Genomic DNA, 15,908 nt, shown 5'->3' on the forward strand with positions numbered 1-15,908 from the left:
TCCTAATCTTGACTGGAAAAATAAATTTTATTACTCAAAGACATATAGCAGCATTTCAAAATATTAGAAATGCAAATATCACAAAAAGTATAGCTCATTTAATACTTTCATGAATATATTCGTAATCTGCACACTTGAAACCAACAAAATTTGCAAAAATATATTGGGCAACAAAAAAATATATATTTTTGTAGAGCTATGTTATTGAAAAGAAGGAAGGACGATCGATTAGATTTTCAACAGCAGTATTTCTTTTGATGAACGGCAATAATTCGAGAAAATTTGTAAGCTCCCATCTCAATTTCTAATTAAATTTTAAAATAAAAAATATATATACCATATATATACCATTCGTCAATATACGAGAGTTGCTTTTTATATTTTGCGATTAGAGAACGAAAACAAATTGTTATCATCGAAAACCGCTTAATTGTTTTATTTTCTAAATTAGGATCTGTGCACTTTTTCATGCGTTGGAACCAATTTTCAATTTTCTAAGCATTCTTTGTCAATTTGATTAAGTTATCTCCAAAAAATAGATTCCGAACGCATCAACCGCCTTTTCAGGTGCCGTTGGCCTCTTAGTTCATCTTTTGGGTATAGAGAATGACTCATCGAATCGATGCTTTGAATGAACATAAATACTGTTGTTGTCGTGGTGAAGAGTGATCCGTCTTCGGCGGAGGGTTTTCCTAATTTCTTGAAAGACAACTGGAAAATAGATGGTGTATTACTCAGAATTTATTATTCTGCTCTGTAATAGTGGTATGGTTGTGATATACCCAGTTGTTCCAAAAAATCAGGCACTTACATATTGGCTTCGAAGTGCTTCGTGCGCGCACAACTTTTGTTGGATCCGGCTTATCTCGAAACATCTTTATAGTCGACTGCTGTTTACTTTCTGCCTCATACGCGTAAGAACGCGAATTCATCATTTGTCACGTCTATGAAGTGTTTTGAAGCACATGCAATATTGAATGTAAACTGGTCTGACCATTGTCTGTAGTTGTCTCTATCTCACGATAAGTTACATGACAATCTGGAAATAATTTGTGCACAGTATCAGTAGTTTCATAAACTTTCACAGATTGATCTACGGCTTCGATAGAATATCATCGATATATACTGGTCCTTAAAGGAGTTCCATTGTCAAAGATTGAATTACGTTCATCAAAGCACTATTGTTGAGTTAATCCATATCGAAAGTTGTAAAAAATAATCGCACGAAAATGTTCGCGATTTAAATCCATTTTATAATCGAGAAGAATATTTTAAGTACCGCAAGACGTTCTGACTATGTGTATAATCCCAAAAAATTGAGTCAAAAATTTTCCAAATCTTCCAACTAACCTTCAAAATGTTTTTTTTTTTTTGACCAAAAATAATTCTACCGAGACATTGCTCCTTTATTAAATGAATATTCTTTATTTTTACATTCAAATAAAATATATATATGATACAATAAATGCGTATATTTGTATATAAACACACCTTCACATATTCATATATAGTACATATATTATATGTTATTATATACATTATCGAACCTAAATATAATATTTTGTGCATATTTAACATATATCTTTAAACTCTATAAACATACGCCACAATTATAAATATATAATGGCGTTAAAGTATATATACATACATATAAAATAATTTTTTAAGCTTCTCAAAAGCCATAAGTACATATTATATAAATATTTACTGGTATATAAAAAAAAGCACTTAAGGTGTAAATATATGGATTTTGCTCTTAAACCCTGCGTTCATCGGTTGATTTACAAAAATATATATTTCAAATATACATACATATATACCAGATAACAGTAAATTTTTAATTTTTGTAGTATATATGTGTTTTACTAATTTTTAGATATTTTTTTAAGCGGCGTTCAGCTAGTTTGAAAGCGCTTTGACGTAACTAAGCCGATTTTCCTTCAAATAATATTAATAAAATTACATTTTAAGATAAGAAAATATTTTATAGCATATTTTTAAATTTTTTGCATATAATTTACAATTAACAAATATTTTCCATAACCCAGAAAATAAACGAAATTATTGCGGCATGCAAACAACAAAAAAAAACCGTTAAGAAAAAAATCGCAAACAAATTTCAATTCAACTGAAAATTCTTCTGTTTCCCTTCTGACAATAAAAGAAAAACAAAGAAATAAACACACGAACACATAACAAAGAAGAAATAGTAAAAATAAGTATATATATAATATATGATCTAACGGTTACTAAGTCTGCATTACATTAAGTTAAATGAATATTGAAAGTGAATGCGGAAGGATTTTTCGCCAAACGCACAAAATGGCCACCAATGGAGTTGAAATTGTTTTCTTGCCTTTGTTTTTGCTTCAGAAAATCTTCGCTAAACTCGGCGTGCGTCTGAAGGGATTCCATGAACTCGATGAGAGGCTGCCCAGGCGGCTCTTCGGCGATGTGGTCTTGAAACGGGCTTTTGGTTTCGTTGTGGTGCCAGTAGGACTGGATGAACCGGACGAAACGCCGGATGAGCTGGCTGCAGAGAGCGTGGAAATCGAGCCTTTCGACGACAGTGGCTTTGATTATAAAATGGAAATAAAAAAAAATCATTAGATAAAAATACAAATCACTAAAAGCAATCAAAAATATATATTTCTTTAACGCCTCACCTTCAGATAATTTCTATCCATTGGCGTAATGACTTTCAGCTCCAGCGTGCTACCACATGACTGTATTAAGCGCACCACCTGTTGATGTGAATACCATTTCACATCGATGCCGGCGATTTCCACTATAAAATCACCCTCCTTAATGCCGCCCAACTGTTTTTTTTTTTTTATAAATGAGAAAAATAAATAAATATCATTCCGTTTAAAAATCCTTAACTACAACAACTCACATCAGCCAGCGAGTTGATTTCGACATGCGCTATAATGACCGGCGCATCGCCACGCACATGAAAGCCGAAGCTCTCCACATCCTCTTTATATTGACTGCAGCCAACTTCGTGGCCCTCGTTTGGCGTCGGACAGTGACAGCGGTAGTGTGTGTGCGCGCTCTCATGATATATGGACGAACCTTTTTGCAGACGTACACAGCGTGGCGCAGTCCAATGGCGTCGTGCTGAGAATATTGCAATGGGTCCAAGGCGTTTGAAAGGGTCCTCCACTTTATACGATGTGAAATCGGGGCCGGTTAGGGAGAGTGTGAATTTAGAACAGGCTGTAGAGTGGTGATAGAAATAATTTACAGACAATTGTAATGGTTTGCTTAATTTTCATCGAAACTTTTTATACATATTTATAAAATTTTTATCAGCTTTAAATTATTTTCTAAGATTTCTGAGGCGTCCGTTTCTCTTACCTTCTGTTACTGCATCTATCACGTGAAAATCATCTTGTATATCGTTTTGTGGCGCCTCTTCCAGAAATTTTTCGTACTCATCTTGTGTTTTGTAGTGGGCTTCTTTAAGCACCTGCGTCAGACTTAGTTTGTTCTGGAAGCAGAAGCAGACACAAATTTATTATAAGAGAAATGAATTATTACACTCTTAAAAGTAAATAATACACCTCAGGATTTTTATAATATATGTACGGTTTAACCACTAACGATTTTCGATTCTTTTGTTTTTCAAAAATATTCGAATTCGAAAAAAAATTGCTTTTCTCAAACGAACAATGGCATTGTGGCAATCGATTGGATGAAAGAGTATCGTAACCTTTAAATCAGAATGAGATATTAGGAAACTTGATGGATCTATGTTGTATATATCAACAATTGTTCTAAATCATATATTCGACAACAGCACTGAGTTAATGCATTAATCTTGAGCAGGACTAGTACAGCACTAGTGCCCCAAAACATTTAGTGAATCTCGTGAAAACAAAAGTAGTGCAGAGTTGCATTATGCGAGCTGTCTAAGGAAAAAGTGCTCGAAAATCATCGCGCTGGCATCAAAGAGAAAGTACAGCTTTACAACAACGAGCAGATATCGCAAAAGAAAAAATATATTGCCATAGTTTTATTGTCTACTATTTTGAAGATAATAACGGTTTGTCCAATACTTCCCACAGCAAACATAAAATATGTAGAAGTTTACTGGTGGACTAAAAATATCGACCAATTCAGATGTAAATGTCTCCGCCTTCCTAAATCTCAGAGATCCGCATAGGAGCCGCAACCCGAGAAGCCGAGCAATAAAAATCAACAAAAAATTAGCTGAAGCACGCTACCGCTGATGACAAAAAGAAAAAAAATGGGTGGAAGTACGCGAGGATATTAACGAAAACCCCTGGGGACTTGGGTAAATGACTTAACCGCTGTCAAAATGGATTACATCGTATGGTGCTAATGGCTGGGGTTAATCAGTAAGCGAAAAGGAGATTCCAACTAGCCATCAGCATACCGTCCAATATGCTTGCTTGACACAGCAGGAAAGCTTTATGAGAGGCTACTTAAACTCAGACTCGAAGCGGCTATCAACGTAACTGACAGATCAACTCTAGAAGCTATAAAATGCGTCATTGTAAGTGTAGAAAGCGCATGGCTCAGATAGTATAAATACAAAAGAATAGTTTTGCTGGCGATTTTAGATGTAATCTAATATAATCGGCGCTCTCGGAAAAAGTTTAAAGATTGCCGACCACCAAACAAAAGAGGGATCACGACAGATAGCTGTCACATGAGGAGCAGCACAAACATTCATTCTAGACTCAGCGTTGTTGAACATTCGCTACGATGCTATACTAAAACTCGAAATGTCGAATTCAACAATACTAATTGATCACATAACCTTGAAATATAACAAATCCGACTTGCTGACCTTTCATATAGCTTTCCTTATTGAAGTTCTAAATCACACTTTAACTCTATTCGCCGCATGAAATTTTTCATGAAGAATTTATTTTCATAAAAAACTCTTAATAGAATTCAAAATTTTGAATTGGCGGTAAAATAATCAAATCAGCGCATCTAAATAAATTCTGCAGCGAAGCGCATTCTTTATTGAAGATTTATAATTTCTCACATATAATCAAGGCCGACTATAAATTAGACTTTACAACAGCATAAATCAATAAATTACTAGCGCTACTACAAACATGGTAAGACACACCAAGCCGAGCGCTAAGCGGTGGGCGTTTTGTGGTGTGCCATCAACAGTCATGTTGTGTTGTTGTGATTACCTAATGTCAAGTGTCAACAAAGCTGAATGGCAGCACTTTATGAATTGAAAGCAAGCGCAGCAGCAATTAGCGGCATACCACACATCTTCTTTTATACTGCTACTAATATATTATATATACACCTACCTACATATATGCATTTATGTATGTAAATAAGTGCTTAGACTCACCTTCAAAAATCTGCACATGCGCTGCAGGCGTTGCGTTTCTTCATGACTAGCCAGCGCCTCCTTGAGATGGGCGCGTTTCAGCGCCGTCGCGCTTGCCGCATCCTCTTCGCTCTCGTCAAAGGCAGCGGCGGCGGCGCGTAACGCCTCCCGCGCATTGCCGATAAATGACTCGTTGGCGGTGCCGCCATGCGATGTGGCCTGACTCTTCTTGGTGCTGAGCGATGTCTTGTCGGCAGCCACATCAACGCTGCACGCCTCGTAGTGGTGGGCCAGAGCTACACATACCAGCGCGGGTGAGCGTAAGAAAGAGTTGGAATGAAAGAAAAACACATAAGTAAACAAGGTGACGAACGATTAGTAAAGCTTGTGATTATGATTATTGCTGAATTGTGCAGCGCGGCATGAACACGTGCGCAATAAATTTGTAAGCGCACTTGTATGCGTATGTGTGTGTGTGTGAGCACAAGGCAAGCCAGTCGCATTCCAAGCGCGCCACAGCATAGCGCGACATTCTCAGCTGCAAATGGAGCGCGCGTCAAGTGCAACAACAATATCAAGCCAAATGATTACCTTTGTAGAACTCAGCTTTGAGCGGCACCAGACCGGCCCAGCACTCCGGCAAGTATGTGTGTGTGTCATTCATTTGTATGTTTTTGTGCATTTCATTGTATTCGAGCGTCAATTGCGCCGCCTCACCTGCCAGGTCTTTGAACAACTGTGCGGAGCGGAAAAAGAGAAAATCGTATAAATATAATGACAATATTCTAGCAGAAACTGCGTAGAACAACTAGTGACATAATCAGTGGCTGTCATCGGCAGCACTTTGCATTAGCATATCAACTTACATGACTGGACTCGGTGAGGCCGAGCGCTTCGATTTGCAGCTGCAACTTCTCGAAGAGACATTCGCGCGCCTGTGATAGCATCAGGGAGACGAGCACGTCGAGCACCTGCGGTTTCAGGTCCATGGAGGGCGCATTGGTGAATGTGTCGTAGATATGTCGAAATATGCCGGCGGCGCGCAGAAAGCTGTCCACTGCCGCATCCAAACCCTTTTCAGTGGTGCGATCGTGTCGTGCGCCAATTTGTGTGTAAATGGCGCCCAAATTGAAGAGCGTGCAGGCCTTTTCGAAGGCAATGGTGCGCTGACAGGAGGGTACACCTGTAGGTTGAAAAAGCAGAAAAGTGTGTTTATAAGTATTAAACTCTAAATAATATGATCTCAATCAATTAATAGCTTGGTAAATTTACATAAACGCAGTAAAGAGAATCATCTGCGCCACAGCTATAACACCCTTCAAACTCCTTACCAGAACTTAATTTTGTTCTGTTCGATCTGTCAGTTTGTATGTCAGCTATATACCATAGTAATCCTATCCGAAAATCCATGCCAAATTTCGGGAGGGTATCTCAATATCTCGTCAAATGAAAACTCCTTCTATATAGCACTTGATTTCGATCGTTCAGGTTACATGGCAGCTATAGTGCTCTGATAACGATTCTTTCGACAAAATTAACAGTTTCTTAAGGAGAAAAGAACGTGCACAAAATTTCAGATACCTATCTCAAGAACTAAGTGACTAGTTGGCGTATACACAGACAGACAGACCAACGAATATTTGGACCCGAGTGTCTATAACTGAAAATATGGGTAATTTATGAAATAGTTTGCTTAAATTAAATGGATATCTTTTCTGCAAGTAATTTGACAACGTGCTGAAAACTATTAATATCGGTTTTTCAATAAGAGCGCGCTACAAAAGTGGAACTCGGTTTCTTTTGCATGGTCACCAAGGGCACGCTTGCAGAAGTTCAGACGTTGATCTTAATTTTCGACGGTTTTTAAGCATAAATCGGGCGATACTGCTGTAAGTTCCCGTTCGACACTCGTGAGAAGCTCGTCGTTGGCTTGTTGGTACAGACCGTAGACTTGACGTAACAAGATAGGAAATAGTCTAACGGCGTCAAATCGCAAGACCGAGGCGGCCAATTGACTGGGCCATTTCGTGAGATAACACGTTCACCAAACTTGGTTTTCAATAAATCGATTGTGATCGGTCTTGATCTTCATGGAAGAAGTACGGCCTAATGACGCCGCCGGCCCATAAACCGCATCGAACCGTCATTTTTTTCTAGATGCAGTCACCATTGGATTACGTGTGGATCGCTGCCTGACCAATAATGCATATTTCGCATGTTGACGTAGACATCGCTGAAGGTGATTTTTCGATGGAAATCCGGGCAAGTTGTTGCTTAGCCCAATTCACGAACCTACGATAAATTTAGTGGTCAAGCGGCTTCAGTTCTCGCATCAATTTGATCTTGTAAGCATGTAAACCAAGATCTTTTTGCAAAATTCGCCACAATGACATCACTGAAATGCTCAACGCTTGAGAACGATGAGGCTGATTTGGGTATTTCTCAATTGATGCGCTAGCGTCAACAATATTCTCGACACTACGGTCACTTTTATCTCAGTGATACGGGAACATTTTGTGCTGTGCCTGTGGATTCAAATTTTCCACTAGATGCTCCATTGTTGATCTGACAGGACGATCATGAGGACCCTAAATTGTACGTAGCGTTCTTAAAGTTGAGGCTACTGCCTCCAAATTTCTGTAGTAAATTTTAATAAATTCGACTCGTTTTTGGATCTCATATCTCTCCATGAAGAAATGGTAAACCTTACTGAAGAGAAATGCCAAAAAAAATATAGCGTCGTTTATTGTCCCTATTGGTTTGTAGCGTTCTTATTGAAAAACCCATTATTTCCTCTAGCACCCTTATTTTTAATATCCGACCTTATCTATGGACCAAATTCGCAATTTGATAAACGTGAGATATTTAGAGAAAAATAATATATGTAGTTGAGCATTAGAATTGATGAAGTTAATCTAGTCCTCAGTCTGGTCTCCACAATTTTAAGATCTTCGCGCAGCCTCTATATTCTTCTTTTTCTTTTTAATTTCCGAATTGTCTTATCCTTATCCTTCTACTCTTCTGTGAATATTATATAATAACATTAAGTAACCAAAGTAGAACTCAGACGTACGTCTATTTCATCCTCAAAAGTACATCTATTTTGTACTCATATATAGAATTTTTTCGAAGAATTTTGCTAACACCAAAAAACATTTCCACCCATACATTCATTTCATTGATTTGCCCGAACGAAGTGTCTTCCTTAATTTATATAAAATTTCTGCAGACATCTTCAAATATTTTCTTCACATTGTTATTAATAACTTGCAAAAGTATTTAACCATATTCAGTTCAACCCGAAATTAACACTTCCTTACTTCTTTATTTTTTCCCCCAAAAATTTACCAAACTCTTAATAAAAAATTTAAATTACTCACCAGTTAGCGAATCGTACCACTCAAAGTAAACACCCAAATTCCGATCTGGCGGGAAGAATCTCCGTTCCACATAGTACAACAAATTGTAGTAACGGAAAAGCAGTGCCACGCCTTGCGCATCGCGTGATGGTGTTCTGGACGCCTATAAAGTGTAAATACAAGAAACATAATATTTTACACAAACGAGTTCGTTGCTTAAGTCTTTTGATTGATGTATTGTAAATATTGTATTTTTATTTCGTACCTTAAAATGCAAAGCAATGTATCATCAAAAAAATTGAAATTGAGTTTTTTATTGCTTACGATTCACTACATCAAATTACATATATAGCATGTAGCATTTAATTTTCAGCTTTTACTGTCAGATATAACCAATATATAGTATAACCTATATAACCATTTTCGCTACCAGATATAATCATTTTATAACCAAAAATTATCTCAATATGCGTGCTTCCTATTACATTGCTTTTCCTTCACTTCTTAAGTTATGAAAAGTGCTTTACGTTATTTTGCATTTTAAGTGACGATATAGAGGCTAAATAATTTACCTGTCTGGTGTCTGTGATGTCAGCGATGGCATCCACGTACAAAGATGGCTCCTCACTATAATGTTCCAATATTAAATCGGAGAATGGTTCCATAAAACTGATTTCTTTTGTTTCCTTCAAGCCAAGTGGTATCATGGGCATAAAATTTTCATGACTGAAAATGAAGTAAATAACGGGAAAATATTGCATTATTTAGCGCAAGAATTTGTTGGTCTGCAAAAGCTAAAAGAAACAATAAAAAGAAACAAAATAATTATATATTTTTTGAGGCATATAACAGCCTTTATTCCATGCTTTTTATTCGCCAGCCGCTTTATGAGAATTTTTATTTATTTCAATATTTTTTTTTTTTTTGTTTTTGATTGAAATTTTTTTTTGTTTTTTCTTTTTTACTTTATAGCAATCAAGTGCCATTTGGCACTCTGACCCCAATCGCCTGCAGCTATTTGGGTCAACGACACAGTCTATACAAATTTCGCCGGCTGTGGATGTTCTGAAGCGCATTAGCGCAAGAAAAAAAGGCACAACAGCCGCAAAGCTTTAATGCCATAAGACGAAGCATAATGCGAATGTAATCTGCGAGATTTTCTCTCGCAGCGACTGGCGATTTTGTGAGTACAATGGCCAGCTCAAATCGAAGTGCGCAATTACTACTAGTTTATATATTTATGTGTATATGTACGTGGCTGTCTCCATCGTGACACGCTTTTTATCAACTACTCAGCTGATAATACAAAATATCATCAACATTACTTTCAAATCAATGATTTGGCGAATTTCCAACTGGAGCTGTCCTACTCCACAAACGAATATTCTGCACGCTGTCTGTGCTAAATATGAGTATGTGTATGTGTTTGTAAGAATGACAGCTCCAAATTGTCACAATATCTCATTTGTTCTGTACCTAAAAAAAGGCCGCATTCTTGCTTTTGTATGAAGTGTTCTTTCTCTGCTGTGAAGAATCTTCATTAATTAGCTTAAATTGGCAGTGGTGACACAGTGAGGCGCTTTATTCGCACCTATTAGGCTAAGGCACACCTCTTTTGTTGTAATATTTCTTTTGTTGTCAGGTTTTAAGCTGCTATTTTGATGAAGTTGTGATTAATAACGGTGACAGCTGACATACATTCAGCGAGCGGAGAACACACCTTGAAATTGCGAAGCATTGATTTGATTATGTCGATAATTAAGAAAGATGCAGCTACAAGGCAACAGTGGGTATCACAAAACTTTTTTTTTTTATTGAAAATTCGAGAAGAATGCATTTCTGTATGCTGCTAATAGTTTCAACTAACAGAACCAGTTTCAATTTAGAGTCACCCGACATATTTTCGCGATACAGAGCAAGTTTGAGACTACAAATTTGGGTAAAATGTTAAGGTTAGTAGCACTCTAAGACATGTATAGTTTAGACATTTTTTGTCTGTGGCGATCCTTCTGTTGGGGTTATGGTCTTTGCATCATTTCTATGATAGTACTTACAAGTACTGAATCCATATGTTTAGACGTGAGAATTTACATTCAAAACACTCATGCTTCCGCATGAAATGGGTGGTGGGTGGTATATAGAGTTTTTGGAGTAACGTGTCACAATTTGTTTTTTTTTTATGCTTTGATGGAGTCATGTGTAGAAGTTCAAGTAGTGAGGAAATTTCTCTGAGCGCCAGTCACGCGGAAGCTGCCAGAAACTATTCTTTTACAGCAGCTCACGACTTCCGTTCTTAGACCAAGAATACTCTGAGTAGCTAAAGAACATCCTTTTGAAGGCGAGCTAAAGTGAGAAGCCGAATCATTCCTTCCCAGGGTATGTATGTAACTGGTGGTATGGAATGAACACATTAACCACCTTGGTAAAGTTCGAGGCTCATCTTAAACCTTTTACCGTACTTTGGGTCCGCAACCGGTGGCAATGCAATTTCAACTGAAAAAGTGTCAGTTTTTTCTGCATTCGGATTTTAACCACAATCACCACCACCACAGTCCGCATGAGCAGGTTTGTGAGAACTCCAAAAGCTCTTGCTCTCTGTGGTAGTAGAATTTAGTCTCCGATTAAACCTCGTAGCCGAAACTATTACCAGTTGAGCTTCCGTGCAGCTGAAGACTGATGGCAAGGGGTTGGATCCCATACACAATCATATACACACACCACTCATATAAAAGATAACCCTAATTCCCAGCTAAACGCCTACGCCGCTTAAACAACTCACGCGCAAACAACCCTAACTGTTCGGCGTTCCGACTAGTGGATCAACATTATGATGAGTACACTAAAAATAATAATAAAGAGAAAAGTGTCAAGAGCGATTATTATCCAGAGCTGTTGGACCATTAGCGCGAGAAAATCGCAGAAAATTTCGAATTATTTCCGAATCCAACATATTTTCTAAAACTGTAAATTTTTTCATGTTCTTTGACTCAAAAAGAATGTTTAGAGAACATATCATTCTACGCTATAATCGGTGTATGGTCTCATGTGTTGATGTGGCCAAAAACGAATTTTGAAGAATTATTTCAAAACGTTATCCATTACCTTACGCGTTTAACGTAAATTGTAAATTGTAATTATATCACAATCAGTTAAACATATTTCATATTAGATAAGAGCAAGTTGTAAGTGAGGGCCAAACAAATTTAAATGCAATAACGGTAAGTCAAAACAAACAATAATTCAACCACCTGTGTGGCAAAAATATTTTCTAACGCTACCTTATTGGCCGCCGATACTGATTCTGTAATGCGCTTAATGGTTGTTATTTGATTGTATAATAATAAGAGAGTGAAAAATAAATGCATTGAATAATTAAAAAAAAAATAAAAAATGCCGTAATTTAAATGCGAAAACATTATCGACAAATGAATTTAGAAAATGTGAAAAAAAATTGTTTCACGAGCTGCAAAGTATTTATGGGTATAATTATAATTGCAAATGTGCGATTGTTGTTACAATATGATTGGTAAATAGGTACAGTTGTTGTTGTAATGGCTGTTAAATAATCACAACTGCAACACTAAGCTACGGCAAATACAAAATACAATAAAAGCAACAACTTGAAGCTGCAGTAAATGCAAGTAATAAGAAAAAAACAAATATATAATAAATAAAAACAAAGAAATAAGTAAAAAATAGGAAAAAATTAAAAACGAAAAAAAATAATTTGAAAAACTTTGCAAAATGTTAAACATAAAAACAAGAAATGAAAGGAAAAAAATGTTTGAAAAATCTTAAACACCAGCGCGTGTCAAGCGGATCGCCGCAAGTCAAGCATGTAATAACAACAATAATAATAACTAACATTAAACAATAATAACAAAAAAAGTAGACAGATAGCGCGCCTCAGCCATTAAGGCGCTACGCAACGAACGCCCAAAAGCACGAAAACTTTTGTAAATTGCTGCGAAGAAAAACGCGAAAAGCCCACGAAACACGCAAGCTTCGCGCACTTTGCGGTTAAGCGTTAAAAATTAGATAAACAAAAATGTGGAAAATGCAAGAAGAAAACGATAAAAAATTCCTAATTAAAAAAGATATGTAAGTATTTGAGAGATCAAACAGATTAAGTGAAAACAATACAGAAAGATAACGGAAATTAATTTTCATGCTGCAAGCTGAAGCGATTTGCTCGAAAGCGATTAAATATTTGCTCGAAAGCAAACATGAGATTTTGAATTCTTGTTTTCGCTTACAAGCAATTTTTTGAGTATTTTCCAGCTATTTTGATTAAATTTTTTAATTGGTTTGCAAATAAAATTACAAAAATGCATTAAAAGTTACATAATGGATCTCAATAAAAAATTTTGGTGGAAATATTTAAATTTATAGAAATTTTATGCAAACTAAAATTTTTTTTAAATATTAATAATATTGCTGCCAAGCTCAAGGCCAACAAGTCATCCGGCCCAGATGGGATCCCAGCAGAAATACTGAATTTTTTTTTTAATTGAATATGTACAACGCCTGCGTCGAAGCCGGAATATTCCCTGAACCCTGGAAAAAGCAATGGCTGGTACTAATCAGTAAAGGAAAAGGTGATCCCAACTTGGCATCAGCATACCGTCCGCTATGCATATGGCTATCAACGAAGCTGGAGGCTCTCCCGTAGACAGCACGGCTTTAGAACCGACAGATCAATGCTAGAAGTTATAAAATGCATCATTGAAAAAATAGAGAGCGCACAGTGTAGATGCCATAAATACAAAAGAATAATGATGTTAGCGACTTTAGATGTTCGAAACGCCTTCGACAACGCTAGATGGGTGGAAAAAATCTTTACAAGCCGCCTACTACCACAGAGCTGTGGTGCAGGGCTACTTTAGCAACAGAAAACTGATGTATCAATCTAGAGAGGGATCGCAATAAATAGAGGTCTCGTCAGGAGCAGCACAAGGATTCATTCTAAGTCCAAACTTGTGGAATATCATTAAAACTCGAAATGTCAGATGAGTCGTGCTTAATTGGCTACGAAGGCGACACTACAGCTGTAATTACAACAAGTGACATAGAAGATGTGCGAGGAAAGTTTAACAGATCATGATACGGACATCATGGTTCGACTCACACAACCTCCAGTTCGCTACGAAAAAAAAGCAGAGCTACTACTGCTAACAAATAAGTACATACCCCTCGAAATAAGTATGGTATGCAAACGACTACGGATATTTTTAAGACATAAAAAGCAGCAAACTTCCTAGGAGTAAGACTGGACCCCAGACCAATCTTCTGGGTACAAATCTAGCACACCGCAAGAAAGGCAGCAAAGATCATCTGAGCAGACTAATGGCCAACGAAGGAGGCGCCAGCCAAGAAAGGAGAAAGATTCTAATGTCGACGACAATCAACGTCCTATTATACCGCGCTGAGATCTAAGGTATTGGCCAGAGTGCGCAGATGTAAGTCCCTCAATGAGGAAAATGGAACGCCACCCTGAAGTAATGCAAATATGGTCTCAGGGTGGGCGACGGTTCCTTAGAGGGGAAGTTTTTAGTGACCTGCACATAGCACACACCGTTGCTGTGTTGCGGAAGATATTTTCCAACCCCTCACCCGCAAACAAAACTAATGATATAAATTTATAAAAAATGCTAAATATCAAAAACAAGCATTCGATTCTATTAAAAGCCGCACTTAAAGTATTATATAATATTATTAATATGTATATTTATGCAGGTGTGCAGGTGTGCCGGTATGCCGGTATTTGTTCCTCACAAACACACAAGTATGAGAGAAATTTCTCGCAAATATTTAAATTCTGCATCCAATAATAAAAAAGCAACAGAAAACACTTGTTATAATCAGCAACGATACAAATATTAGCAGGCGCAATGAAAACTATGTATGTACATGTATATATTAGGGTGGGGGAAAAAAAATTAATATCTAATAATAAGAAAAATATTAATAAACTAAATAAAAAAATAATTAATAAATAAATAGTAGAAGGCCGGGAACCATTCAGTAACAATTAAGAGCTCATACTTGAAGAGACTTTCTTAGTGGTGTCTATGAACATATTGATCGTTGTACCAAGCGAAAAATTTCGATTTTTTTTGGCCCACCCAAATAAATATATGTATATGTTATTAAATAGCAACGGTTGGCAGCTTTTTGGGAGTTCCGCTTGGTTGAGTTAAAACGCGCTTGACCAGAAATTACGACGCAAATGAGTAAAATGCAAAAACAAATGTACATACATACATATAGGAGACTGTGCAAAGAGTAGTCATAAACATATGTGTATGTACAGCAACTAATTACTTTCGTATAATTTTGTCATAAGTTCTTATAAGTCGTGATGATAAAAAATTTTAGTTTGTAAAATGATTTAGTAATTTTTTGAGTCGAATTTTTCAATACTTGGGCTACAGAAAATTGTTGTAGAACTTAGTAAACAAGATTATTTTTGCTAAGATTGCCAAATCTGATGTCACAATATTTTTAATTAGAAAGTGCAGTGCGTATGAGTGACTATTTCCACTTGTTGGGATTTGCATGTAAATATTAATGCTGAGAATGATGAAAGTTCTCTACGACCCTATTAACTTAAATATCGAAAAAAAAATTTTAATTGAAATTTTATATATAACCATTAAGTATTCAGAGATTAACCATATAAAGAAATATTTGGAGTACAATTACTGTCAATGGAATATATGGCTATTTTGTTCTATTATTCGATTTTCTTTGATAAAAACAAGGAAAACTATTGATATTATGCAGTTAGTATTTTAAATACATTTTTGTTACTGTTTTATTGAATATTTTATCACTTAAAAATAATAAACTTAGGTATCCCCCCTTTTTTCAATGTTTATATAACAGTAATGAATAAAAGGTAGTGAATAATAACTTTGTTTTAATGATAATTGCAACAATTAAGTGTAATTGATTTAACAACAAAAACAATATTAACATTTAAAGAGAGCAATAATGAAATAAATTGGTGGAATTAGAGCAATTATATAAAATATTTAGCAAAACTCGTGAAGTACTTTCTATTATTATTGTTATTAAGCGAACAAATAAATAAATAGAAGCCGATAACTTGTTAAATTAACAGATATGTATATGTATATAATTCATATACATTTATATATTAATGAAAAAATGTATCAACATTAAAAAAATATATTTTTTTATTTTGTTGGCATTAT

General features: G+C 36.0%; 1 protein-coding gene across 3 annotated transcripts in view; it reads right to left on the minus strand.

Annotated features, from left to right (window-relative positions):
- Positions 1 to 1,630: 1,630 nt before the first annotated feature.
- The window catches only part of LOC108966406 (rhophilin-2), a gene marked incomplete at its 3' end in the record, with an annotated part of 110,514 nt that continues 96,236 nt past the window's right edge, over positions 1,631 to 15,908 (minus strand). For all 3 annotated transcript variants that reach the window (XM_018929274.1, XM_018929275.1, XM_018929276.1), the window contains 9 exon segments: positions 1,631 to 2,573; positions 2,667 to 2,819; positions 2,897 to 3,219; positions 3,361 to 3,493; positions 5,351 to 5,625; positions 5,921 to 6,065; positions 6,196 to 6,512; positions 8,710 to 8,851; positions 9,261 to 9,414. In XM_018929274.1, coding sequence (XP_018784819.1) covers positions 2,370 to 2,573; positions 2,667 to 2,819; positions 2,897 to 3,219; positions 3,361 to 3,493; positions 5,351 to 5,625; positions 5,921 to 6,065; positions 6,196 to 6,512; positions 8,710 to 8,851; positions 9,261 to 9,414 — 1,846 coding nt within the window.

The sequence above is a fragment of the Bactrocera latifrons genome, unplaced genomic scaffold, assembly GCF_001853355.1.
Source record: "Bactrocera latifrons isolate USDA-ARS-PBARC rearing strain unplaced genomic scaffold, ASM185335v1 scaffold_16, whole genome shotgun sequence".
Lineage (NCBI taxonomy): Eukaryota > Metazoa > Arthropoda > Insecta > Diptera > Tephritidae > Bactrocera > Bactrocera latifrons.